At 32.4% G+C, this 27,121-nt stretch overlaps 4 protein-coding genes across 7 annotated transcripts; 2 read left to right on the forward strand and 2 right to left on the reverse strand.

The window, feature by feature from the left end:
- The first annotated feature begins 5,586 nt into the window (after window positions 1-5,586).
- Window positions 5,587-7,922, forward strand: eIF3e (eukaryotic translation initiation factor 3 subunit E). The gene is made up of 8 exons (XM_034340372.2): window positions 5,587-5,777; window positions 5,899-6,015; window positions 6,074-6,235; window positions 6,360-6,482; window positions 6,557-6,789; window positions 6,874-7,203; window positions 7,285-7,548; window positions 7,783-7,922. Exons 1-7 carry the CDS (start codon window positions 5,688-5,690, stop codon window positions 7,541-7,543), a joined length of 1,314 nt encoding a protein of 437 aa, XP_034196263.1. The 5' UTR covers window positions 5,587-5,687; the 3' UTR covers window positions 7,544-7,548; window positions 7,783-7,922.
- armi (probable RNA helicase armitage) lies at window positions 7,693-12,891 on the reverse strand. The gene is made up of 7 exons (XM_034340371.2): window positions 12,752-12,891; window positions 11,825-12,670; window positions 10,873-11,761; window positions 9,934-10,796; window positions 9,294-9,863; window positions 8,974-9,219; window positions 7,693-8,894 (listed from the first exon to the last, which is right to left on the reverse strand). Exons 2-7 carry the CDS (start codon window positions 12,638-12,640, stop codon window positions 8,508-8,510), a joined length of 3,771 nt encoding a protein of 1,256 aa, XP_034196262.2. The 5' UTR covers window positions 12,641-12,670; window positions 12,752-12,891; the 3' UTR covers window positions 7,693-8,507.
- A 337-nt stretch (window positions 12,892-13,228) lies between these two features.
- On the forward strand, window positions 13,229-14,194 carry LOC117611912 (uncharacterized). Its single transcript, XM_034340373.2, has 2 exons — window positions 13,229-13,974; window positions 14,041-14,194. Exons 1-2 carry the CDS (start codon window positions 13,446-13,448, stop codon window positions 14,127-14,129), a joined length of 618 nt encoding a protein of 205 aa, XP_034196264.1. The 5' UTR covers window positions 13,229-13,445; the 3' UTR covers window positions 14,130-14,194.
- An 18-nt stretch (window positions 14,195-14,212) lies between these two features.
- On the reverse strand, window positions 14,213-26,879 carry LOC117611909 (protein tudor). Of its 4 annotated transcripts, none has more exons than XM_034340365.2 (8): window positions 26,762-26,879; window positions 25,520-26,201; window positions 22,530-25,419; window positions 22,037-22,457; window positions 21,779-21,966; window positions 20,499-20,663; window positions 19,999-20,156; window positions 14,213-19,918 (listed from the first exon to the last, which is right to left on the reverse strand). In XM_034340365.2, exons 1-8 carry the CDS (start codon window positions 26,784-26,786, stop codon window positions 15,619-15,621), a joined length of 8,829 nt encoding a protein of 2,942 aa, XP_034196256.2. In that variant the 5' UTR covers window positions 26,787-26,879; the 3' UTR covers window positions 14,213-15,618. The 4 variants fall into 4 exon arrangements, with proteins under 4 accessions (XP_034196256.2, XP_034196257.2, XP_034196258.2 ...); XM_034340366.2 differs by lacking the exon at window positions 26,762-26,879 and adding an exon at window positions 26,421-26,665; XM_034340367.2 differs by lacking the exon at window positions 26,762-26,879 and adding an exon at window positions 26,279-26,419.
- Window positions 26,880-27,121: the final 242 nt, after the last annotated feature.

The raw sequence follows: 27,121 nt of genomic DNA on the forward strand, positions 1-27,121 counted from the left end.
TAGTTCCTTTTTCCGAAACCAGATGGCGCTGATTCGACATCGAAATTTTAGTTCGCATTTTTGCCGCCAGAGGGCCAGAAATGGTGCAAGGTTTAGTTCCTTTTTCCGAAACCAGATGGCGCTGATTCGACATCGAAATTTTAGTTCGCATTTTTGCCGCCAGGGGGCGCCGTTTTTTCGAAATTTTCGTGAAATTCCTTTACTTACCTTCACTTACCTTTACTCGAAGCAGTCTTTACAATATATTTATTATGAGGGATGCAGAGATGTAAGGAATTTAGGGATGAAAGGAATGTAGGGATGAAAAGAATGTAGGGATGATAAGAATGGAGGGATTTAAGGGATGAAGAGATGTAAGGAATGTTGGGATGTAAGCGATGAAGAGATGTAAGGAATGTTGGGATGAAAGGGATGCAGGGATGTAAGGGATGCAGAGATGTAACGGAACGAGCGATGTAAAGGAATTCCGTAGGGGTCCGAGGCTGGGGCCAGCACGCGGTCCGAGGAGGGCTGGCATCGGGTGTGGCCCCCTGATGTCGGCGGAGTTTGGCACATGGCGAAGGGTCAAGGGGCCCTCGCTACAGCCCCTGTGCAGGCCACCGTGGTGGTTTTAGTGGGTAAAAATCCCACACTATCTCCGGCCCCTCCCGAGGGGGGCTGAAGGTGTCTTTCTAAAGATTTCCACCACGTTAAAAAAAAAAAAGTGATTTCAGGGTTGCAGGGATGTAAGCAATGCAGGATCGTAAGGGATGCACAGATGGCCTTGGACTACAATGTGGGATAAAATTATATAAATAACTAGAAAGAGTAAAATACATGGGGTCCTCGGTTGAGACGTAGAAGAGGGATATAAATGTTATTCCCCTTCGATGAGCTTATTTAATAAGCAAGAAAAAATAAATGAAGTAAATTAAATAAACTCTGGAAAAAAATTAGAAGATAATTATTATACTGGTTGTGCCCTCTTCATACGCCCCTGATTTCATCCAGGGGAGTTAGGGACCCCGCTGCGCCATTGACGACCCCTGCGTACCGACCTGTTATCATATTGGGGTATTAAGGACCCGAAAATGCCGATGGCTATCTTTGCATACGAATAATACAGCATCCGGGGTGCCAAGCACCCCAAAGCACCAATGACTATCTCTGCGTACCGACCTGTTATCATATTGGGGTATTAAGGATCCCAAAATGCCGATGGCTATCTTTGCATACCAATAATATAGCCTCCGGGGTGCCAAGGACCCCAAAGCACCAATGACTATCTCTGCGTACCGACCTGTTATCATATTGGAGTATTAAGGACCCCACAATGCCGATGAGTATCTTTGCATACCAATAATATAGCATCCGGGGTGCCAAGGACCCCGAAACGCCGGTAAGTATCTCTACATACCAATATTAGAGCATCCGGGGTGCCAGGGACCCCGAAGCACCGATAACAATCTTTGCTTACCGACGCTACGGCATTCAGTGTATCTGAGACCCCGAGGTAACCAGTGACACCGATTTTATGGTACCCGGGGTTTCAGGGACCCCTTAGCAACTAGCGAAATATAAGAACGAAAAACGAACAAATCGTGAAACTCAGTTGTTCGGGATAGTGATGGGTTTGACCGGATCTAGCGAAATATAAGAACGAAAAACGAACAAATCGTGAAACTCACTTGTTCAGGATAGTGATGGATTTTACCGGAAATAGGGAAATATAAGACCTAAAAAGAGAGATTTATGAACAAATAGCAAAATATAAGACCTAAAAATGAACAAATCGTGAAACATTTGTTCAAGATAACGATGAATTTGACCGGAAATAGGGAAATATAAGACCTAAAAAGTGAGATTTATGAACAAATAGCAAAATATAAGACCTAAGGATAGATCCTTCCGAAGAAAAGAATCAGAATAAAAAAAAATAACCTGTTCGCTCGAAAAATTGATTTTACGACTTTATGTTAACCGAATCGTAGCTCTCAGCTCGATATCGTTCTCTAAAAATTATCGTGTGATAAATGTTTAGAAAACGATACCGATTACCAGGTCACACCACGTGGAGGTGGCTACATTAATGACCCACCTAAAATAATAAAATTCTCAAAGAGAGACAACATTAAATACCAATTTAAACGATAAAATGTTGAAACAGAAAATATAATTAACATCATAATTTCAGCAATAATTGAGAAAATAACAATTGAACAACAAAATGCTGTAATAGAAAAGATGATTATTAATATTATAGTCTCAGTAACAATTGAAAGGGTAGAATACGAAAACAGAAAGCAATTGACATTGCAACCTCAGAACCATTTAATAAAAGACACCAGAATACGAATATATGATGTGAGAACATTAGATATGATTTACATATAAAATCAATAAGAAGAGAATAATTTCCTGAAATAAAATAGTGACCTCCCTAAAATCATAAAACCCCCCAAAACAAACAACATAAAACTTTCAATAATAAAATGCTGAAATAGAAAATATAATTAACATCATAATTTCAGTAACAATTAACAAAATAACAATTCAACAATAAAATGCTGAAATAGAAAATATAATTAACATCATAATTTCAATTACAATTGAAATGAAAAATACCGAGAACAGAAAATATAATTACCATTCCAATCTCAGAGATATTTAATAAAATGAAAACTCATCCAGATTAAATAAACTGAACCTATTTAAAATAAGAACATGAAATATAATTGATGTGCAAATCAATAAGAAAAGAATAATTTATTTCGATAAAGTAATAAACGAAAAATAAATAGGGGAAATAAAATCGCGAGTTGACCATTCACCGAGCTGGGTATTGAACTCGTAAAATTTCGAGTTTAATACGTCTTGGACCGTATTATTCATACCGTTCAAGGAAAAACACAAAAAATGAAAAAAGCAAATTAGCGAGCATAGTGACAGAATGACTGTCCATCCGAAGATGGAGAGCCATTAGTAGTTCCCCTCTTCTGGGCAAATTTTGCCGGGGCTCTTCAGCATATAGCCTCTTCTTTCTTCGGCAATAGCCTTACAAAAATCACTCGCGAAAATTTTACGTTTGCTCAGACATTTGTAAAAACGTAACACGTAAACGAGCAACGATCCCTTGAATCGCTACTCGCATACCTGCACAATTTTTGCAAATGTCCAAGCACAAAACACTTTTTAATTTCACTTCACTTCACTTCACTTCACTTCACTTCACAGCACTTTCACTTTAATACTTCATTTTTGTAATCGGGTCTAGTACCACGACTACGACTTACAAACTAATAAGGCTTGGCCTTGAAAAAATCAAGAGAGAATGCTAAATTAATTAATTGATAAATTAATTAAATTGCATTTTCATCTTTTCCCTTGATTTTTGGTTTCCCAACCCCAGATACAAGCTTCTCACGTATTAGAGGAGAATACGAAGAGAAACATGAAAGCTTGCTCTGGCCCTGCCTACTTATAAACTAAACTCAATCACACCAGAAGTAAACTACCTGCCTGCCTATCGCTATATTTAAAAAAGGGCAAAAATCATTCTCACAAAAATTCACTCCACGGTTCTCATACAACCACCCGAGTGCAAAAATGCCTACACCTAGGGAGAACGTCCTGGGACGCCTCCGACACCCGAGTTCAATTCAACTTTCACACTCTAATAAAATCATACCTTTTTGCTGAATTAATAGTATTCATGCTTATTACTTTGATATTGAAATCCGCTCATCGCGAAATAAATTCTTGTACATATAAAAAAGAAAGTGTACTGTGAAGTCGGAGGGTCATCCGACTTCTGTACATTTTTAAACTCGAAATCTATATATGTAAATATGTACAAGAAAACCCTATCCTGAGCTAAGGCATAAAATACACAAAAAAGCAATTTGCACGATTATCATTGTATAAAATAATACAGTGATATTCGTGGGTCACTATGCTCGCTCAAAAAATAAAAATTACAACCAATTCCCGTGTCGCTACAGACCATTCGTCCTACGACATGATGGGAACCGGAGGAACTTTAAAGCATGCGACTCACCGATCGTTGACTTGCACTACTGCACTCGCCGCGCATCTTAGATTGATCCATAGCTCGACTGTTGGCTCGTCAAAGAAATGGTACCCCCACTGGCCAAAGCACTCATCTAGAAGCATGTAAATCACGACTCTTGAACGATATATGTTTTCTCTCAATTTGTTGTAGTTAATATGCTAATATATAGGATAATTCAAAAATATGCATGCAAAACTATATGGGAATAACTACACCATAAAACACGGTAAAACACATGCAAATACATCCCAAAACACTCGAAGATCAAAACCATTGAACACTATAAAATATTTGCAAAATTATAGTAAAACACATAGGGTACCAATCCATAAAACCTACTAATAAATCCGTATAAATATGCCAAAACACAAAGGGTACTACTCCATAAAACCCACTAATAAATCCGTATAAATATGCCAAGACACATAGGGTACCACTCCATAAAACCCACTAATAAATCCGTAAAAATATGCCAAAGCACATAGGGAACCACACCATAAAACACAATAAAGCACATGCAGGTACATGGGGTGCCACACCATAAAACACAATAAAGCACATGCAGGTACATGGGGTTCCACACCATAAAACGAACTAATATATCCGTATAAATATTCCAAAACACATGGGAAACACTATAGGAAACACTATAGGCAAACACAGTAACACTTGTGGTAATACACTGATAAATCCATGCACGAATATCCAAGGTATCAACCCGTACCGGTATATGTTTGACAGATCCATCCGTATCCTTCAGCGGTCGCGATAAGACTGATTAGATTTGACCTCTCTACAGGTCGCGCTTGTACCGGCGCGCGGCGCGCGCAATCAAGCATGGCGTTCCGCTTCACCGGTTCCGCAGATTTAACTATTTCTATCTGATATTTGTTTAATTATTATTTTATATTTTACAATTGTTTATTAATCAAATTATTGTTATATCGATTTAAATTGTTTATTTCTTTACATTTCCGCGTGGGTATATTGCAAAATTTTATTTAATTATTCTATTAAAAATTATTTAATTATTGTTTTTAATTTTACAATTGTTTGTTAATTAAATTATTGTTATATCTATTGAAATTTATTATTTTTATAACTTTTATACACGGATATCCAATAAATTTGTTTGAATTATTTAATTTTTATACAATATTAAGAAGTGATTATTGTGTTTTAATATAAATTTGATTTTTATCAAATAGTTATTGAACGTTATACAATAATAACAGTTACAAATACTCTTCGATTCTTTAATTAATTTATTGCTTTTCTAAAATGATTTATTTTCCAAAGTAATTGAAGTTAAATTTGTTAAACAATTAGATGTACTATCATTATTTTTTGTTCCTATTATTATTTTTTTTGGACATATTCAGATATACGAGCTACGAATGAGCGCGTGGTCGAACGCAGAAAACGAACGAACTGCGCCCTACAGAAAAAACAAGGAAGTAATTTGTGGTCTGTTTTACCTTGTTGACGTCTGAGACCCCCAAAATCATGATTTCTCAAGAATAAAGGCATGTACGGTCTTTTTATATCCACAGTCACTGGTTGTAAAGCGTGCTCGCTCTTTTGCTTACCAAGTGTGGTTAGAATTGAATTTGTTTGATCTTTTATCAACAGCAAAATGGCAAAATTTGATCTAACGTCACGTATAGGACAATATCTTGATCGGCATTTAGTCTTTCCTCTTTTGGAATTCTTATCTGCAAAACAGGTATATCAGGAAACAGAATACTTTTGCTGTATACGTTTCGATTATAACCAAAACGTATAATTGTACCATATTATAATACGTATTATGATAAACGTATAATAATATATATTACACTTTTCAGATTTATGATGAGGATGAATTACTTCAAGCTAAACTGGATATTCTTAGCAAAACCAATATGATAGATTATACTATTGACATCAGGAAACAGCTTTATCCTAATTTAGAAGTACCAGAGGTATGAACAAATGTTTATGATAATAAATGACAAGTATGATTGATAATGTTACTTGTAGGAGTTGAAAGCACGCCGTGCAGATGTTCTTCAAGAGCTTGGTTATTTACAAAATAATGTATCAGTTGTTGTTGCACTTATGAATAATGAAGAAGTTATGAAGAAAATGGAGAATATGAGAGATTCTAAAGCATTAAATAATTACCTTACCCAGGAATCTGATGTAAGTGTAACATCTTTAAATAATACATGAACAACATGTAATTAAAATATTACTTTATGTAACATTGTATGTAGGTATGTTTGGATAATATTAAATAACTTCAATTTTGTATTGATGTTTACAGTTTAGGGTTGAAATGATGGACAGTTTTGTCAAACTAGCAAAATATCGGTATGAGTGTGGAAATTATTCTGTTTCCACATCATATTTATACTTTTATATGCTTATAATGTCACCAACAGATAAGGTATGAATTTACTATAAATAATTTGTAAGATTTTAATACGTTGCTCTTATAATAGAAAGCTGTACTATTTTTAGAATTATTTAAATGTACTTTGGGGCAAATTGGCATCAGAAATCTTAGTACAAAACTGGGAAACTGCATTAGAAGATGTAAACAAATTAAGAGAGTACATTGATAGCAATGTTATAGGAAACTCTCTTCAGGTATTACAACAAAGAACATGGCTTATTCATTGGAGTTTATTTGTATTTTTCAATCACGTGAAGGGTAGAGATTTAATTATCGAAATGTTCCTTTACCGACCACAGTACGTTGCTATTATTATAATAATTATTATACAGTATTTTAAATACTATAACTGAAGGAAACTAATTATGTATTACTATTGCAGTTATTTAAATGCTATTCAAACAATGTGCCCACATATATTGCGATATCTAGCCGCAGCTGTTATCGTTAATCGTTCCAGACGATCTATACTAAAGGATCTTGTAAAAGTAATACAACAGGAATCTTATACATATCGTGACCCGATTACCGAATTTCTAGAGCATTTATATGTCAATTTTGATTTTGATGGAGCAAGACAAAAGTTACAGGAATGTCAAACGGTCGTATTTAATGATTTCTTCTTGATTGCATTACTAAGTGAATTTGTAGAGAATGCTCGTTTAATGATCTTCGAGACATTTTGCAGAATCCATCAGTGTATAAGCATCGGGTATAGCAATTTTACTTTTAATTTTACAGTTAAATAAATACCATGTTCTTTAAAATCTTAAAACGTTTCTTTATGTTACAGAATGCTTGCAGAAAAACTTAACATGAAAGCAGATGTAGCCGAATGTTGGATCGTTAATTTAATTCGTAATGCACGATTAGATGCCAAAATAGACAGTAAATTGGGGCATGTTGTTATGGGCGGTCAACCTGCTTCACCGTATCAACAACTGGTTGAAAAAATTGAAACTTTAAGTGTACGAAGTGAAGCATTAGAAAACTTAATTGAACGCAAATTAAAAGCTAAAAACCAGGATCCTGTTAGTATAGTATGGAACTAATCGAGGTCAGTATCATTCACAATCATTTTTCATACATTTTTATGAAACTTTCTGAATTATTACACGATTGCATTTTTAACAATGCTGTCACCATGAAAATAAGAAAAGAATTATATTGAAGTTATTATCCATTTACCAAACTACGGGCATAGATCCGAAACATAAAAATCTTTTTATTTCAAACATGACTTAATTTCTGATGTCGTACAAATTATAGTAAAAAATATTTTTTTTTACAGTATCAAACTTCTTGGAATCTGGATTTGTGACATTGCGATATAATGTACACATGATACCTAACACTGAGACAATTCAGTTTTATATATTTAAAAAATTTGCGGTATATAATAGGATAAATATATTTTTATTCATACAGCTTTGTGAAATTCAAATCGAATGAATAAAAATATACATTATTATAAACACTACACATATACATACATATACCGCAGTTCACCAGAGTCCATAACTGCGACGCGCAGGTTGGAAGATGGTGGGGGAACGCAGCGAGCTCTCTGCTAATCGCTTTCCACTTCGTTTGGAAGTATCGCCAATCAGGGCGAAGATGCGCACTGGAGAAGCGCGAAGAACGAAAACTGGTCTTTTCCCAGTTATGGACTCTGGTGAACTGCGGTATACATACATGCATACGTTACAACGTACAAAATGTACTTTTTCATCAAATGTATTTTCGCGTTTTATTACTGAAAATATGCAGAAAAGAAATATAATTCAGAATACTTCTGTTTAAAGTGTATTATTCTGCAGCCCCTGTACAAAATTTGGAATATTCTAAATAAATATTCTGTTTTAAAAAGTATTCAATCAACAAAATAAAATGTATCATTTTCTGTAATATATGTACGGATATCAAGTACTGTATATTAGACAAAAAATGTAATTTTATAATTTAATAACAGATATCTTGATAAATAAAAAACCCATGTACTACTATCACAAATCATTATAAATTATTCATTTTGTCAGTAGTATCAGTACTTATTTCTGTCTGTGCGTCGTCTATATCAGATAAGGTAAAGGTACATCCGGTATAAGAATTTCGATTAATGCAATATATTAAAACGCTTCGCCAGTATGGATCTTGGGCTAAAAGGTAAGGATTACCTAAAATTATTACCAAAGCACGAGCACGAGTAATTGCGACATTGAGTCTTCGAGGACAAGCCACAAATCCAAGGGAGTGTTTGATATCTTCGTTTATAAAATTACTTGAAGATCGTACAGCTGAAATAATGATAACGTTACGTTCTTGGCCTTGAAATCCTTCGACGCTGCTAATTTTTGGTAAATCCACGTTTAATTCCATAAGTAATTCACGAATTTGATAAACCTACATAAAAAAATCATTAAAATAGGGTGTAAAGATATTTAATAATTACTTTTTCATCAATTATATTTAATGATTTTACCTGTTTTTGATAAGGAGTTATAATTCCCAGATCATCGGGGGAAAGACCACATTTATATAACTTCAGTAAGTAAAGATATGCTTGCGTTGCTTCTTCCGGATTATACCAACTTGGACTATCACTGTCTTTACAGTTTTCTCCATTTACACCATGAAAGATTATAGCTGGTGGCGCACCATTTCTTTCTGGTAATTCACTAGCTAATGTTTGTAAAAGTTTTGCTTCTTTGCTTTTCTTTGGCGATATCTACAAATATTTTTTCATTAATTATCTCACATATAAACTTAATAAATGTATTTTGTTTAAATAAATATTTGTACCTGTGCTATTAATTCAGAATCATAGAATAGCGAACTTGATAATTCAAGTATTTCCGGTAAACTTCGATAATTTATAACAAGCTTTGTGACCAGCCTTGGATCATATTGTGATTCAAAACCATTAGGATCTTTTTGGTAAGGGAAGTGACGTAACAATCTCGTTAAAAACGACTCGTCTAAACCAAAATTCTTTGCTAATCTACTCTGTACAACTGGACCAAGTTGTAATGGATCACCCGCAAGAATGACTTGTCCATAATCAAAATGAATAAAATTTAGTGGAATCATAATTTCTGGCTCTGTTGCTTGACCAGCTTCATCGATCAGTACATGTGAAAAGTGTCCACGCGGGAAACCCATGTTGTTCAATATTCCCAAAGCAATACAGGTACCAACAGTAATTCTGTGACGACCAATTATACTCATAGTGCAATTTAACTTTGGACCTTCTCCATTATATCTTGTTTTTGCAACTGACTTTTCATCTGCTATTTCTGCAGTGGCACAATACGGTAATAACTTACCAGATATAGAATCACTACTTAAGTAATGATGTGCTATAAGCCGTACCTGTTAAAAAATATCTAAATTTTAAAACATATTTCCATTATTAATCAAATAAAAATAAAATAGTATATACCATATCACCAGGTTTAAGAACACCACTATCCAGAAGCCGTTCTGCTATAAGATTTGCTGAACTATTAGATGGTGTTGCAATTAATAGTCGACTTTCAGGTATAGTTGATAAAATTTGCAGAATTGTTTCACACAAAGTAATAGTTTTTCCTGTACCGGGTGGTCCGAATATCACATAAGGTAGTGGCCGTGCGTGTCCTTTTAATATGTTTTTTACAGCTTCCTTCTGGTAATAATTGAGATTTTGATTGAACCAAATTAACTTTCGTTTTTTTATTTGTGTAATGTACGGTTGTAATTCAGTGTTGTAAGAAGAGACTGATGTTTCTCTTGAATTTCTTGATAATGTTTTGTCTAATAAATTTTTATCAACGTCTGTTTTTTTGTGTGTTTCAACGTCTTGATTGTTTTTTGTTAACGTAATAGAGCTTGTTTCACATTCTTTATTTTCTTGAATTGGTTTAACATTAAATAATCTTTGTACGACGGATATTTTTGTCGATGATCTTGACGTATTACTTGATTTATTACTTGTAGGTGTACTGCTAGTAGAAGATTCTGATGACACAGAATCATTTCGCTGATGACCCAGTTGTTTAGAAACTGGCTTGTCGTTTGTTTCAAACTCTTCGAGATCTACCTGAGATTCTTTCTCAATTACATATGTAGGAAACAAAAAGTTGGAACCGAGGCGATGTACAGCCATATTAATTGCATTATGACAACGTTGCACGGCAGAATTTGAGCATTTAAATGTCACTTGACAGTCTTCGTAATTATAATCTTGATGAAATTTGTAGTTGAATTTCAAAAAAATGTCCGTATTTGTAATTCTATGGATAAACCCTTCATATTTTAATTGGCCTGTTTTAAATATTAAACATTAAAACTCTGACTCATTAGTTAAAACTTATTGATCCATACATGTTTAACAACATACCTTGAGTATTATCCCATTTAAAAGATACTATAGCTCTATCGCCAATAATTAAGGATGGACGTTTCTCTGCAAGTCCTGGTACTTCCATAACTAAATAGTCCCCGGCACGTCTCATAACTGTACTTTCCAGATTATATTGCTGCATACTTATTGTTTGAGCAATTTCTTCTAAATATAGTAACGCGTGAAAACGATCTTTATAAACCTCAAAACTGAGCCTGTTTAGTAAACAAGGTATAGCGTTTCCTATATCATATTCACATTCAGTTTGTGATTTCCTTTCATCTATACATTTTGATATTACATTCCAGTAATGTCGAGGAACTTTGAATATCACATTTCGTACTTTAATAAATGCAGGTGGTTTACATGGACGAATACCTGGAATGTAGGTCATTTGACTCCATTCATCCAGATCTAATATCTGCCCAGATTTATTAGCTTTAATATTATCACTTTTCACGCATGTTTTGCTTTGTACATTTTTAGGTCGAACATTTATACGAAAAACTCTTCCAATTTCAAAGTCTTTAAAATTAAAGATAAATAATTCTTCACTTGTACCAATAAATTTTGCTGCACATTTAAATATGTAAGTTAATTCGTCAGAAGGATTTAATACTGAAACTGTATTAAGTGTAGGTGGTTGCATTAAAGCTAGTTGAGACTGATTTCTTTTTGACATGAAACAACCTTTACGTAATACATGAGTAGTATTACCTACATTTTGTACTGTAACTATTAAGGTTTGTTCCTCCAATACATCTAATTCAATATTTAAATTATTACTGATAACTATACCACATTTGTCTTTCATAAGTTCATCTAAATTTCTGTTAGTTCTGAAAGTATTGCATAGTATTGGTAACTTGGTTTCTTTTCCAGGAACCTGCAAATACCTTTTATTAGTTGATTGTTTAAAATACTTATCCCCGTCTAAATCAAAATTTACCTGAAATAGTGGAACCACAACTAATGATCTCCATGTATAAATTCCTTGGTCACTTTCAATACTGTCACTAATTACTTTATCACCAACACAAGGAATGTAACCAGATTCGCATATTCTTTTGTTAAAGACAATATCTTTGCCAATGGAACCAATTTCTTTAATTGAATCATAACTAGATACAGTTCCATGATCTAACTTAGATCTCAGAGGTTGTATTTTTTGGATTTTTAATATTATATCATTTAGATTATCAGAATTTTCATTAATCTCTACTTCTGCATCCAGTTTCAACCAGTCTCCAATCACAGGAATAAATTCAGATTGTACCTTATTTAAATCAACAGAAATATTTTTAGGTTCTACAATTATCAAACGATTCTTACGGTCAATTACTTTTCCAACTATGCATTTGATTAAGGTTTTTGGTTCTACAATATTTCTTTGGGGATCTGTGACTACATCATCCCAAGAATCATCTGTCATAGAAATAATTTGCTGTATTTTGTATTCATTCTCATGATTATTTTGAGATACCAAACACTGAACTGTATCACCTACTTTTAAATTATTCACTGAGATGTTTGCTCTATCGCACATATGAGAATGATCAACTACCACATAGTCTTTGGAAATATAAGTAATATTTCCCGTTTTATAGCAGTAATCATGATTACTAAGATATTCATCTTTCTGTATTTCTTCTTTATGAGCGCTTTCGATACGAGCTATAACATTATTTATTTCGTCTGTATCGCTTGTATTAGCCGACTTATATCCCATAGTATACTTAATAACATTATATATAAGTGAAAACATGTTTAATTTCTATTATTTCTATCCATATACCTAAAAACATTTAATTAATTTGAGTTAATATTACGAGTAAGAAATATTTTTAAATTAAAAAGTATGATAATTAGGATGTACCGGTCGATTGATTGATATCTCCACTCAGTTGCTTTGATGTAATCCAATTCCTTTCGCAATGATTGAACACGTTTTAAATGCAGCTCCCGAAGTAATCGTTTTTGTTGCTTTTGCTCCTGTAATTCTGATTTCATTTGATTCAAGATTTTTGAAGTTTGATTTCCACTAGAGGTTAATTCGGAATCCTCAGGTTCTGAGGCTCGTTGCCCTGGCGAGTGGCCCAAAGTTCCAGACGACAAAGTAGAAGAATTCATAATTTTAATCGGGATGATCGATGATCTTCAAACACATCTTTCTTAATGTTTTGACATCAATTTATGTAAAACGTCGCATAATAAAATACACGTGCTGTAAGAGCTGACCAATAAAAATTAACGCGCCTACGTCACCATAGCGGGAAGATTGTATTCGTCTTCCTGTATCTTTGACTTTTAATTACGAGAAGATAAACTAATGAAATTAAAGTATAGTCAAAATGAAGACATTTTCATTTGTATTGATACAACAAACAAAAATAATAAATGATTCTTGCAGATAGTCGTTTCAAACTTTCCAAACCTATCATCCTTTACAAAACTCTAAACTACAAAACTCAAAATCTAACATCCTACAAAATCCTAAAATGCTTTCATAATTCTTTTTCGTTAATTTTCTGGCTTAAATCAAAATTATCAGTAGTACAATTTTTGGCAAGATGAAAAAAGGTGGAACATCGAGGAAACATCATGTTGCCACATCGAAACAAAACCTTTTATTAAAACCTTATGGATTCTGTTGTGACGTCAAGGATAATCCAGGGTTTTCGAAACACAAAGTTTCGATACTACCTTTTCTCTCACGCGGCACAACCAACGAAGGACCTGATATTAAATTTCGCATTAACGAAGACGAACTTTCATCTTCCGGACTACGCGGCGGTCAAAAAGGATTTCAAAAAGGTGGACGAGGTAGAAATGCGGGTAGACGACGAAGTGTATATACAAATGGACTACGAGGTGGATATCAAAATAGATTACGCGGAGGAAATGATAATCACGCTGGTACTTCAAGGGGTGGTGCTCTTGGACCTTTGAACGATCGATTGGTATGTGAACGATGTGGAGGTCCTCTGCGATGGTATCTGGAAGATGAAATAGCTGTAGCTCGTGAGAGTATGGTAAAAAAAAGAATAGAAAAATATAATACTGACATGAACAGAAATGTACAAACAGCTAAAAGAAAAGGTATATAATACAATATTACTTTTTATAGACAATTTAAGTTTAAAATATGAATTTTTCACTAAGCAGAAAAGAATAAGTACGGACACAAGAAGAGAAGGAGACAACAATCAAGCGAAGATAAAGAACATAAGCAAGAAAGTGAAGATAAAACATAGAAACAAAGTAATTTCTCATCAAAATTTAAATACTTTTCTTCACTCTTATTATTACTGTACTAAAGATGAAACATTTCCACTCGTATTAGAAAATATACTTTATTATAATAGAAATGTTACATAATCTCATGTTAAAGAACGCAATACTGTGAGTACAATTAGAGGGTATTCGGGAATCTTATCACATTATTGCAATAAAGGTTCATGAAAGAAATATCGCATCAGTTAACAATATCACTATTGGGGCATTTTAATTTTGTAATTTCAGAAATGAAAAAAAAATAAACGTTTCCTTTTATTATAGAGGCGTATATGAACATATAATTAATAAAATATTATAAAAATTCGTTAAACATATAATAGTATTAATTCCAGTATAAACTAAACCAATTCTGAAAATCAAACTATTATCAACTCATTTATGTAATAATTAATAATAAAATATAATTTTAGTTTTTTTTTTAATGGTTTATGTTTATAAAAAAAGATAACATCATAGTACGGTTGTTTAAAAAAATAAATAGACCGACAAAGAAAATAAACATCTTTAATCTTATTTGTTTCATAAACTTGATATAATCTTATGAAATATTTGTTTAAATATAAAATGTTTTACGAACTTCATAGATAGTACCTGAATAATATTAGTAATATATCTATATTATGTACTCTATAACTTTTCATATTGATTTTATCGAGTACCTTAATTTCTTATTTAATAAACTCATTATAAATTACATGTACTTAGTTTACTGTTAAACAGCAATTAGTTATTTTATCCATAGGCAAATATTAAGTTTGTATAATTATTAATGGATTAAAATGTTTTAAGGAAATAACTAATTTTATAATAATAGTCTTTGAATGAATAAATAATACAAATTAAAATTTTTAATCACGTTAAGTAAAAACAAATTCATGTAACTTTCATACATTATATCAAATTTATGTTCAGATATTTAATTTCTGAAATTGTCTCTGTCTTTGTTTATCCTATACTAAAATTATATCGAAACTGAAGTATAGTCCTTTATTAATATATGTACCACAAATATGACCTTTATTACTCTTTGGCAAAGCACCAGAAAATATTTCATTATTATTTTTATGCTTTTATGTTACTATAAAACGAAGTTTGCGTAATAATAATATACAAAATAAAATAATAATAAAAATGATGTTTACTAATTACGTGAAAAAATATAAAAGAAATAAAAATAATGTTTTATACTCCAATTTCTTTACATTTAAAGCCGCAATATATATTTAGGAATGTTGTCTTTTACTGAAAATTTCTTCTTCGAACAAAGCACGATAATATTTCTTATCTGCGCATTTTATATTTTTCAAGCAAGATATTGTTCATATAATCAAACTATATTAAATAAAACACAGATCTCTTTGCAAAATTAAATAATATTCATTCAGAAAAGGATTAAGTGTTTTTTAAAAAATTATTTTCAAATACGTGATTAGTCTTTGTATACAATCATTTACAAGAATCTGAAGTACCTTCCGAGGGCAAAGAATTTTCATTATCTTTTTTCTTTTCAACATTCGTAGAAACTGACAAGTCACTTAATGAAATCGTTTTTGGTGTGTCAATAATCTTACTACATTCGTTGTTTGCTATTTCTACAAACTGTACATCTAAACATTCCTTTTTATCCACTTTATCTGCCTTTATCTCAGAACAATCTTTAGGGCCCGTTGTACTAACATTATCTTTATTTTCATCTTGTAGCTTACAGTTTTCACTATCACTTTTTTTTTCTTCATTATTAATTTCATCCCCATTAACGACTTCTATTTGCGAAACTTCTGTGCAGGTATCACTTGTTACAGACTGCTCATTGGCTGTCTTTAATTCTGAGTTTTCTTCATTATTACTTTGTATATCTGTCTTCAATCCACAAGTTTCTTCCTTATTATCATTTGTTACATGATGTTCACTGGTTGATTCTAATTTTGCTGAGCTTTCTTCATTCAGATTATTACTTCGTTCGTCTTTCTTTGATTCACATATTTCTTCTTTTTTGTCGGTTGTTACAGATTCCTTTTTTGGTGATTCTAATTCTGCTATGCTTTCTTCATTAAAATTACTACTTTGTATGTCTTTCTTTAATTCGCATATTTCTTCTTTTTTATCATTTGTTACAGACTGTTCATTAGCTGCCTTTAATTCTGTGTTTTCTTCATTGTTACTTTGTGTGTTTGTCTTCAACTCACAAGTTTCTTCCTTATTATCATTTGTTACATGTTGTTCACTGGTTGATTCTAATTTTGCTGTGTTTTCTTCATTATTATTTTGTATACCTTTGTTTAATTCACATATTTCTTCTTTTTTATCTGTTGTTACAGATTCCTTTTTTGGCGATTCTAATTCTGCTGTGCTTTCTTTATTCAAATTACTACTTTGTACGTCTTTCTTTAATTCACATATTTCTTCTTTTTTATCAGTTGTTAAAGATTGCTCACTAGTTGACTCTACTTCAAGTGTGTTTTCTTCATTCAGATTACTACTTTCTACGTCTTTCTTTAATTCGCGTATTTCGTCTTTTTTATCAGTTGTAACATATTGTTCATTAGTTGACTCTACTTCAATTATGTTTTCTTCATTCAGATTACTATCTTGTTTGTCTTTCTTTAATTCGCATATTTCTTCTATTTTATCAGTTGTTACAGATTCCTTATTTGGTGATTCTAATTCTACTGTGTTTTCTTCATTCAAATTACTACTTTGTACGTCTTTCTTTAACTCACATATTTCTTCTATTTTATCAGTTGTTACAGCAGATTGCTCACTAGTTGACTCTACTTCGACTGTGTTTTCTTCATTCAGATTACTACTTTGCACGTCTTTCTGTAATTCACATATTTCTTCTATTTCATCAGTTGTCACAGATTCCTTATTTGGTGATTCTAATTCTGTCGTGTCTCTAACATTATCGATACTTTCTATTTTTGAACCAGATATATTAGTTTGTTCTTCTTCAGGATTTTGCAAATCAGTTGTGGTGCTTACCAAAGTCGAGACTGAATCTAATTTTGTGACTTCTATTACGTTTAATGCAACTTCTTTTTCATTCACATTTTGTGTTTCAAGATCGTTCTTACTGGCTTCAGTATCAATTTCTGTTTTTTGCGTTTGATTTACATCAATAGATGATTGTATTTCAATTTGTTCTTCTAAATCTGTTGTTACTTTTTTAACATCATCATTCTCATTGGTTTCTAAATTAATATTATTACTTTCGATGGTTTCCTCTTCTTCTAGTTCGTCCGGTTTCATACTCTGAACTATTTCATCAATGGTAAGCTCCACTGAAGAGTTCATATTCGAGCATTCATTATTTACATTTTCTTCTGTTTCTTGTTCCCGAGCTTCATCATTTTCTACAGGTTCATGTGTTTCTTCATCTGCTGTTTTATTAATGTTTTCATCTTTAACTGAATCTTCCTTTGCGATAGCTACATCTGAAGATTCATCTTCAGTGTATGTTGTTATAATATCAACAACATTTGTTCCTTCAAGACTAAGTTTCACATGCATTGGATCATTAGTGTCATCAAGAATCTCAAACTGAAACGTCGTTTCTCCATCCGCAGCCAGTTCTTCGAACGTTTTGCGCATTTCTTGAGACCATTCACTTATTGAATTCGGTTTTTGCATAGCACAGTGTTTGGCTAAAGGAGGAATATTTATAATATCTACAGGCAGCACTCGTGTTTCATTTGTAACCTCTACATTGCCATAATCTATGAATAAAACTTCAGTACCATTTTCAGAATGAGAAAGGATCTTAGCTCTATACCATTGTTCATCTTCAGAATACTTTGCAGCACAAATGGTACCAGTCTCAAACGTGTTTAGAGGAAGGAAACTAGGAGCTGCCTGCAGTCTGTCTGTCATCGTGTTTAAATCTGCGGTGCTACTTTCAGTTTGAATCCAGAAATCATCCGGTGAATTAACGCGAGTTACAAATACATTCGGTGAATTTTCTTCGCCCAAAGGAGGTAATCGTTCCTCTATTATCGGTGGGAAACGTTCGCAGAAGTTTGCAAGTATATCGGTTACGTTTTCACCATTCAATGTTAACTTCACTAACGATGTTTCATCTTCTTTTAGAACGTCTAATAAAAATATAGTTGCCCCATCAGCAGCCAATTTTGTAAACTCTTCGCAAGCTCTCTGTGACCATTCCGTAATTCCTTCTGGCATAACTAAGCTACATTTTCTTGACAATGGAGGTATAATCGCAAGGTCTTCAGGTATGGCGCATATTTCAGTCGAGGTAGCAGAATTTCCGTAATCGATATATATAACTCGTGTGGCATTATCACTGTGTGATACAACGCGTGCCCTATACCAATAACCATCTTCAGGATACTTTGCAACGCATAATAAATTTTCTTTAATCTCTTCGACTTTGGGAAACATATGCGCTACGATAAATCTGTCAGTCATAACTTCTAAATCACCTACAGACTTTTCTTCTTGAACCCAGAACTCACTTGGAGAATTAACGTGACTTACGAAAGCAGAATGGGGATCCAATTCAAGATCAACTATCTCGTCAATCAGTTCTTCTTCTCTGTGAATCTTTACAGCCTGATGTTCTTCGACCAACGTTTCACTAATACTTTTACCATTTATCAATAAATCTACTCGTTTTGGAATACTATTTGCTATTATCGATGCTTGCAAAGATTCAACGGATGTTACTAAATTTTCAAATTTCTCACAAGTTGTAACATTCCAATCCTCCGAATCTACAGGAATAACATCTAATCTGCATTTAACTGAATATTCCTTTATCTCTTTCCACGAGTCTGGTATCTGTCGAATGTTCACAGACTTATTGTCGATAATATCTGTGTTTCCATAATCAATGAAACGAACAGTTGTGATATCTTCGTCAGCATCGAGTACTTGTGCTCTGTACCATAAGTTGTCTATGGTGTACACAGCAACACATAGACTTCCTTCTTCTAGTATTCCCTCTACAGCTGGGAACGTGGGAGCTTGTTCTTGAAGCTCTTCTTGTTTGGTCGAAAGTTCAGTAGCATCGTCCACATGTTGAAGCCAGAATTGACTAGGAGAATCTGTATGAGATACGTATACATTGTAGGTAGAACCTACAGTCATATTATGAATGTATGGTTTTCCTGTACTAGACAATTCTTCTGCATTGAGCGAGCGGAATTTGTCACTGATTTTTTCTCCATCATCTAATAATTCTACGACCCATTTATTGTTTGTATTACGGAAAACAGCAGTAAGTTCTTTATTTGATAAATAATTTTGTAGTACGCTTAATTGCTCAGGTATTGGACAATTAAGAGTTACCGGTAATGATACATTGATAGCTAATTGATGTGGTATATAGAAACATGGCTCTAAAGCCGTCACTACATCAGAGGTCACTTCTTCGTTATTACCATAATCAATGAAATTCACGTAAACTCCATTTTCGGTACATTTTATAACTTTAGCACGATACCAATGACCATCCACACTTTTAGCAGCACATACAAGACCTACTGTTGGTTCTATTAATTTTCCGGAAGTAGAATAATGCTGATCAAGCGCCTCGCTTAAATTTGTATCCAAAATGTATTCTGCGTTACGCTGAAGCCATATACTAGCAGAATGATCTGCGTATGATACTGATACTTTATGAGTAGAACTTAAAATAGGCATCGGACATATTGGAGATATTTTCTCGTCAGAATCTTCAGAGACCTTTATTTTGTTACCAAATAAGTCAAAGACTTTTACAATGAGTCTGAAAAGATATAAGAACGTATATTAAAACTATTCATTGTTTTGTTCTTAAACAACGTCGATGATTAATATTGTATTTACCTATTATTGTCAACCTCATTAACACATATTATTACTTCTTTCCCTTCAGCATGTTTTTTCAATGCATTATCTGTTTCGGAAGAAGATACAACATCTGCAAGAGAGCATTCAATTGCCTGATTTTGCATAACTGAAAGTTCTCCTGGTAAGGCTAGCACCTAAATTAATAAAAAATGTTAGTAATTGAATATTCATATTAAAAATAAAATTTGAAGCAGAGAATATAAGAATCTTATTAATAAATATTTTAAATACTTAAGTTAAATGCTTTGCTTGATAATAAAAAATAAAGCAATAAAATGATTAATTTATGGATTTGTAGTCTGAATATTAATAGCCTGAAATATAACTTTTAATACATTTAATTCTACTAAACATTCTTCAATGCAGTAAGTATGGTATTAAGTAACTCCTACTCCTAGCAATAATGTTATATTATCTGTAGGTAAAGTGAATCTAGCATGTAGATTGATCTCGTTTTCTTTTAAAAAAAAACTCACACTATCCGAGAGAATTTCATCACATGCTCCAGTATCAATGAATTTTACATCAAAGCCTGCAGTTCGTGAATGGTTATTGATTACCGCTCGCCTCCAAACTCCATTTGAATAAATCAAACAACCTGTGCCCAGGCATATCTCATGGGCTGCTAATCGTTGCATCACCTGCCATTACCATACTTATTCCTTACCGACATTATTCGCAGAAATCATTTTATATAACCATATACAAGAGACTTTAATTTTGAAATAGTTTACAATAACGTTAGTTTTATGTTATCCTGCATTTTTGAATTAAATTTCGAAGTACATAATGGATAATAAGATTAATAAATAAGTAAGCTCTGAACTATCATGTTTGTAAAATATTGGATGAATTAACATTTTTAAAATGTAGATGAAAATAAATTAATAATGATAACAATCTTATTTTAATTAGTATTAAAAGGTCGTCAATTTCAAAAATTATTTGATACATAACAATAAACTATTTAAAGCATGCAATGTTAAAAATATTTATTTGAAACAGAACAAATTGTAAATGGAGTATAAGTAAAAATACAAAGATATATGAAATAATAAAAATATTAGTTTTCAAATCACAAGAGTAAAATATGCAAATTAAAAAGTTTTTAAACATACACAATACTATATATATTTTCAAAATAGATTTTAGTCCTATTTACTGAACTAAATTGAATTCTAACTGAAAAATACCAAATATATTAAAATAACAAAAACAAATAATACAGGAATTTACAAAACGGAGCAGTGTACAAAACACAAGGACTTACCTAATTAATTACTTTATCAAATATACATATACAATTTAGAGATTGTTAAATAACGATACAAAATGGCAGGGGTATTTTCTATAATTAATGTATAACATATCAAGTATGTAAAACAACTTAGTGATTGAGAATAGCACAGCATAGGGACAATACAGTTTACCGATTTAGTTATTAATACCATACATCGTGCAATGGAATGTAAGAAATATTATGATTAAAATAATGAAAATTAGTGAAATACCATTGCATAAACGGCATAAAATTTTTTATACTTATTTTAGTTAGTTGAAGAATTAGTATGTTAACGTAATTTTTTACTATTCATAGTAACATCAAAAATATATAAAGGAACGAAAAACGGATGATAATACTAGCTGTAGCACTAGTATCATACCACAATCTTGATTAAATATGTAACTTAAGTCCGTATTCTTTGTATTATGGTTACAAAAATAATATAATTTGATATGAACACATAAAACATACCTCAGGATCTTTGTTAGCCATATAGGAGTTGATTCTGGTTTCACATTCAGAAGCTGAAGGTAACTGAACATAAAACTTTGATGCATTTTCAACACTTGAAACCTTAACTCTCAGTACTTGACCACTTAGAAGATTTATATCTACTCTCTCTACATTAGGTGAAACTGCGGATGTTGTGGTATCGCTACCTGTAAATAAAATAATAATATGAAATCACTTGATTTACTAAATTTTTAAGAATTTCGAGAAGTACTGTACCTTCAACAGCGGCATCTGATTTACTCTCAGATGCAAATGTTGCAAGATCTTTTTCAACTAATGTTGCAGCAACATCATTTCCATTATTCGATAACGATATTAAATATTTATCATCCTTTAGATCATGAAAAACGCACTCAAATCTGTCAGCATTAAAACAGTTATCAATTGCTGCTGTATTTATTTTTAACCAGCCCTGATTATCTTTTGGAACAATATTTAACAAAGAACAGTGAACAGCTTGTTTAGGAAGATGCATTAATTTCTTTTCTACTGGATAAATTTTGTTGGTATTAACTACAGCACTGTTTCCGAAATCTATGTACTGAACAAGATGACCATTTAATTTATTTAATTCAAGAATTTCTGCACGATAAAGAGCTCCATCTTCGGAAAATATTGCTATCACTGATGAACCAATCTGAAAATAATAATTGTTTTATAATTAACTTGAAACAGTAAAATTTCAACATAGTTCATATTGATCTATTACCTGTAATGTGTAAGATGGAACAGGTTCTCTTCCAACGTATATTTTTTGAATTTCATTCATCATAGTTCTAAATTCAGTTTCATTATCAAGTACCTGACAATAAAAATTATTAGGATTAGTAAACCATGTGATAATCGCATCTTTCGTAGTTCCAAGTATATCCGAAATCGTTGTCCATTTAGCATCCGAAGACGCATAATCAGGTAAATTGAATTGTTTTGTAGTAGGAGAAGTTTTTCTACTAAATAGTGCATCTTCCTTTGCTTTTTGTAAATCAATATTTTTACAGAATTCTTCATTTATAAAAGTATTGGTCGGCCAGCCTTCGATAACTTCTCGTAATAAAACACAGTATCTACCATTTTCTTCGATTATAAATTCCGCTTCTAACGTTTTCTCAGTAACTTTATCTTCGAAATGTTTTACTCTGCTGTTGTCAAGAGCATCATCTTTTAGACCAAGTAATTTACAATGCACAGCTTGTGCTGGAAGTTTTAAAAATTCTTCCTGAATAACTTTGATTTTGTCAAATTCAACTGTTTCTATGTTTCCATAATCTACAAACTGTACAGTTGCACTGTTCCCTTCAACAGATTTAATCAGTGCTCTGTACCATTTTAAGTCTACCGAATATTGAGCAATGCAGTACACCCCAGATAATATTTCAGATTCTTTAAGTAATTCTCCACCTTCCTCGTATATTGATGCGATATTTTCCATTACAGAGTCTAAAGCAGTATAATCAGGACTTAACTGAATAAAGAAGTCAGAGAGGCTAGTTGTAAAGACTACTTCACAAGTTTTTGTAGATCCAATATCTATATTAGGAGATGGTATACGAACTTCGTTTCTATTTCTCATTGGACTATATCTTCGTGGTTCCCCATCAGAAAAAGAGTTTACAGCATTTAACTTGTTTTGTGATAATCTGTATCCTTGTCCTTTCTTATCCCTGAATCTATCATTTCCACGCGAGAAGTCGCTATTCGTCTTTCCACCTCTGAAACTTCTATCATTTTCTTTGTCACTGTATTTGTCTCTTTGAATTCTTCCAGAGAATCCTTCGCGTTTGGAATAACCACGAGTAGAACCATTCCTTCCCCGTCTGCTACTTCCTTTAGATGATGTATCTGAATCTTTATCGCTCCAACTTTTATCTGAAGAGGAATGATTTTTAAATCCACCATATCCTGAAGTTTTGTTTCTACCACCACCTCTGGGACTTCTTCCACCCTTAAATGAATCGTTATATTCGTTTTTGTTATTCCATTTATCTCTCGTATTTCTATTATTAGAAAAGTCGTCCCTATTAAATCTTTCATTTCGTGTATCATTACGATGAAAATTACCTTTATCGTTTCTAGCGTCGTTTAGTTTTCCTTCATTCGATTCATCTTTCCAAGTTTTAAATTTATTCTTTTCTTGAGCAAAGTCTCTATTTGGTGGCTGACGCCACGAATCTGACTGATCTTTTTTATGCCATTTATTTGTACTTTCGCTTTGATTCATTTTTGGACTGATTTTTACGGGCTGTTGTTCTTCCATAGTTTCATAATTCGGTTGATTTATTACTTTCTTCTCGTCTTCAGTGGGTTGGAGCATTTGAGATTTAATATCCTCCATTGTTTCGGGTTCGTATAAATCTACTACTACGCCATTCGCAGTTACATCTACTACTCTTAAGCGTAAACTTTTCTCTAAAATCATTAATTCGAACTGATCATATAGTTCTTGAGTACATGGCAAAAGTCCCCAGCCGTTCAGTACACATTTTATAGCTTGAGCTGATAATTTTTTAACTAAATCTTCTCGGATGAAACGAAGAGATGATAAAGGTACAGTTTCTTCATTGCCATAGTCAACATATAAAACCTTTATGCTATTTTGATTTATACCAATGATTTGTGCCCTATACCATTGATTATCGTACAAAGCAGCACAAGGAAGACCAATATTTAGATGCGATAAGCTTAAAATTGGCGCAGTTTTACAAAATTCTGCCAGGTGATTCATTACTAATTCAAGAGATTTCACGTTGTTTTGCAATTGTACAAAAAACTTTTTGCAAGATTCTACAAATGAAACCAGCACATCTTCTTCAGTGCCCTTTAATAATTTTTTTGGTTCTTGGTACGTAAGAGCAGCTGCAGGTGTCATTGTACCTGGAGTTGGAAATGCTTGTCTGAGAATATCCTTTATATTCTTTTCATTATCATATAAATCTCCATATTGAACCAACGGTGGTCCTTCCGGTGGACGTACATGTAAAACCAGTGGTTTTCCTGACACTATGTCTTTAAAGTATTGTTTCATTTCATCTGTAGCATTTAACTCGTAAACACCACTCAGCGTAAATCGTATAGAAAGTACTCTAGGATTAATAAAATGAGGTGGTAATTGGAAAATATCCGTGTACGGTAACAATTCTGTATGGCCAAAATCAACGTAATAAAGTTTACATTTGCTATCCGTTACAGACATTACAACAGCTCTACATAACACTTTATCTTGTGTGAAACGACCTAGGCATACTGACCCAGGTAAAGGAGGTTCTTGTAATGGTTCTAATGGATGAGCATTAATCTCTCTCATGAGTACCCTTAATATTTCAGAAGTGCTAATAAGGTGAACAGAAAACTTATGCGGTCCGTCTTCTACAAAAGATACGTATACATCGTGTTTTGATGGAACGTCTAAAACACGAGATTTAAAAACAAGAGCTTCTTGAACAGGTGCCTGCATCATTTGTTTCTGTAGAGTTGCACAACATAAAGGAACATTTGGTTGATATCTATGCATTTCATTTCCATCACTTCTCAATAGATTCATATTATCTATAGGTGTCATTGTAGGGCAGTTACTAGGAGGAGGTTGTTGTATACACTTTGGCCTATAACATATGGACAAATTTTAATAAACAAAGATAATGTAGACATATTTGAAATTTAAAATATTTTATAAAAACGATATATTAATATAAAAATAAATACCTGAACATGTCATGCAATGTAGCTCCTATTGCCATGTGTTTCTTAATCAGTAATTCACTGAAATCTTCATTATTGTACCAAAGTTTAATAAACCGGTAATTGTTAACCACAGAACCAATCAAAATTTTATATTCATTATACCATAGGGACTTTTTAATTGACTCAATTATCTTGTTCTCCCAGACATCATTTATCGGCAATACATTCATCAATGCAAAATCAAATGCTACAGGTGGAAATGATTTCAAAGATTCAGAACCAGGTATAGTATCAAGCAGATGAATCTCCTGAGGTGGTAGAACTTCAATATTGCCATAGTCAATGAATTGCAGAACTACCATACCATCAGGTTGTATATTAATTACTCTAGCTCGATAATACCCCTCATTTTGAAATCTAGCACAACAAAGTGCATTTATGTGTAAATTGGCTGCCAAAGGTCCGATACAACCTTGACTTCTGGTAAACTGTTCGACCAAAGGTAAAATCATACGTTCCACACATGTTGCAGAATTTTTGTCAATCTGACCCCAAATTTTGAGGAATGGACCCTCTGCTTCAACATGGGTCACAAAAATGATTACTTCTTCTAGATTTTTTTGTATGTTCATTGCGTTATAAAATTTATGTCCTCTTATATGATGCACCAATTTTTGTGTAATTACATAAATGAATCTGTGATCTGAAACACAAATTGTTTTGTTAAACACCGTAAATGTATTTTTATTCAACTCTAACCGTTAATTGAAACTGGGCCACCTTAGACTTATCAAATAATGCGACCGGAAGATCATGCGATTACAGTAGTTTCAATCTATTTATATATAATTTCTTTTCGTCGTATTATTTTTTATTTATTTCGTTCTTATAACTATTCATATAAATAAAATCTTTTTTTTACCGTATTCTACGTATAACGCAACTGTTTCATATTGCGTTAATAAAAGCTAATTGTTCGTTTGATCGTTTGAACGCGATATAATGTTATAACAAACAATTGTATACAATTTATTTAGCAACTGTTATTTTTTTCTTTATTTGAACGCCGTCTATCTCAAATTTATTAACTGAAAACTGTTGAAAACGTACAGGCCGAAAACCAATACTCTACATTCTATATGATATTGCGTATAAAAAAAAAATCTATGTCAATGTTGCAACTAAAAGTAACACAATCCTTATAAATTACATATCAAACACATTTCTTTTAAATTATATCATTAGTACATAATGAATCATTACTTTTTCTACAAGATTTCGCTTTCATAAATAACTTCAGAATCTGGCGGTAGATCGGCTTTTATTACCCACATGGAAGTTTCTTTGATTATAGTTTTGACATGCTTTCATGGCGGGCAAATTTAATTTACAATCAAAACAAAATATTTTATATCCATGTAAATAAGTATTTGTTCAACTTTTTTTTAAATATATACCAACAGTTTAATAAGCACATCGAAGATCAGTTAATATTAATATTGATGAAAAAATTAAATACATGTATTAGCTCATCCCATAAGTTCGTGCCGACTTTTACATATGTAACCGTTCAAAAAACGGCACGAACTTATGGGATGACCTAATAAAAATAAAAAATCATAC

The sequence above is a fragment of the Osmia lignaria genome, chromosome 10, assembly GCF_051020975.1.
Source record: "Osmia lignaria lignaria isolate PbOS001 chromosome 10, iyOsmLign1, whole genome shotgun sequence".
Lineage (NCBI taxonomy): Eukaryota > Metazoa > Arthropoda > Insecta > Hymenoptera > Megachilidae > Osmia > Osmia lignaria.

Coding starts and splice junctions, on each gene's coding strand:
- LOC117611909 (XM_034340365.2), bottom strand. CDS start 26,786: ATGAAAGCGAAATCTTGTAGAAAAA. Junction 22,458..22,529: donor TTCCATCTTACACATTACAG/GTAATAGATCAA, acceptor TATTATTTTCAG/ATTGGTTCATCAGTGATAGC. Junction 20,157..20,498: donor ATGAAATTCTCTCGGATAGT/GTGAGTTTTTTT, acceptor TTATTAATTTAG/GTGCTAGCCTTACCAGGAGA.
- LOC117611912 (XM_034340373.2), top strand. CDS start 13,446: ATGAAAAAAGGTGGAACATCGAGGAAACATCATGTTGCCACATCGAAA. Junction 13,975..14,040: donor ACAAACAGCTAAAAGAAAAG/GTATATAATACA, acceptor TTCACTAAGCAG/AAAAGAATAAGTACGGACAC.
- eIF3e (XM_034340372.2), top strand. CDS start 5,688: ATGGCAAAATTTGATCTAACGTCACGTATAGGACAATATCTTGATCGG. Junction 6,016..6,073: donor CTAATTTAGAAGTACCAGAG/GTATGAACAAAT, acceptor TGTTACTTGTAG/GAGTTGAAAGCACGCCGTGC. Junction 6,236..6,359: donor ACCTTACCCAGGAATCTGAT/GTAAGTGTAACA, acceptor TGATGTTTACAG/TTTAGGGTTGAAATGATGGA.
- armi (XM_034340371.2), bottom strand. CDS start 12,640: ATGTTTTCACTTATATATAATGTTATTAAGTATACTATGGGATATAAG. Junction 11,762..11,824: donor TTGTGGTTCCACTATTTCAG/GTAAATTTTGAT, acceptor AGGTATTTGCAG/GTTCCTGGAAAAGAAACCAA. Junction 9,220..9,293: donor ATTCTGAATTAATAGCACAG/GTACAAATATTT, acceptor AAATATTTGTAG/ATATCGCCAAAGAAAAGCAA.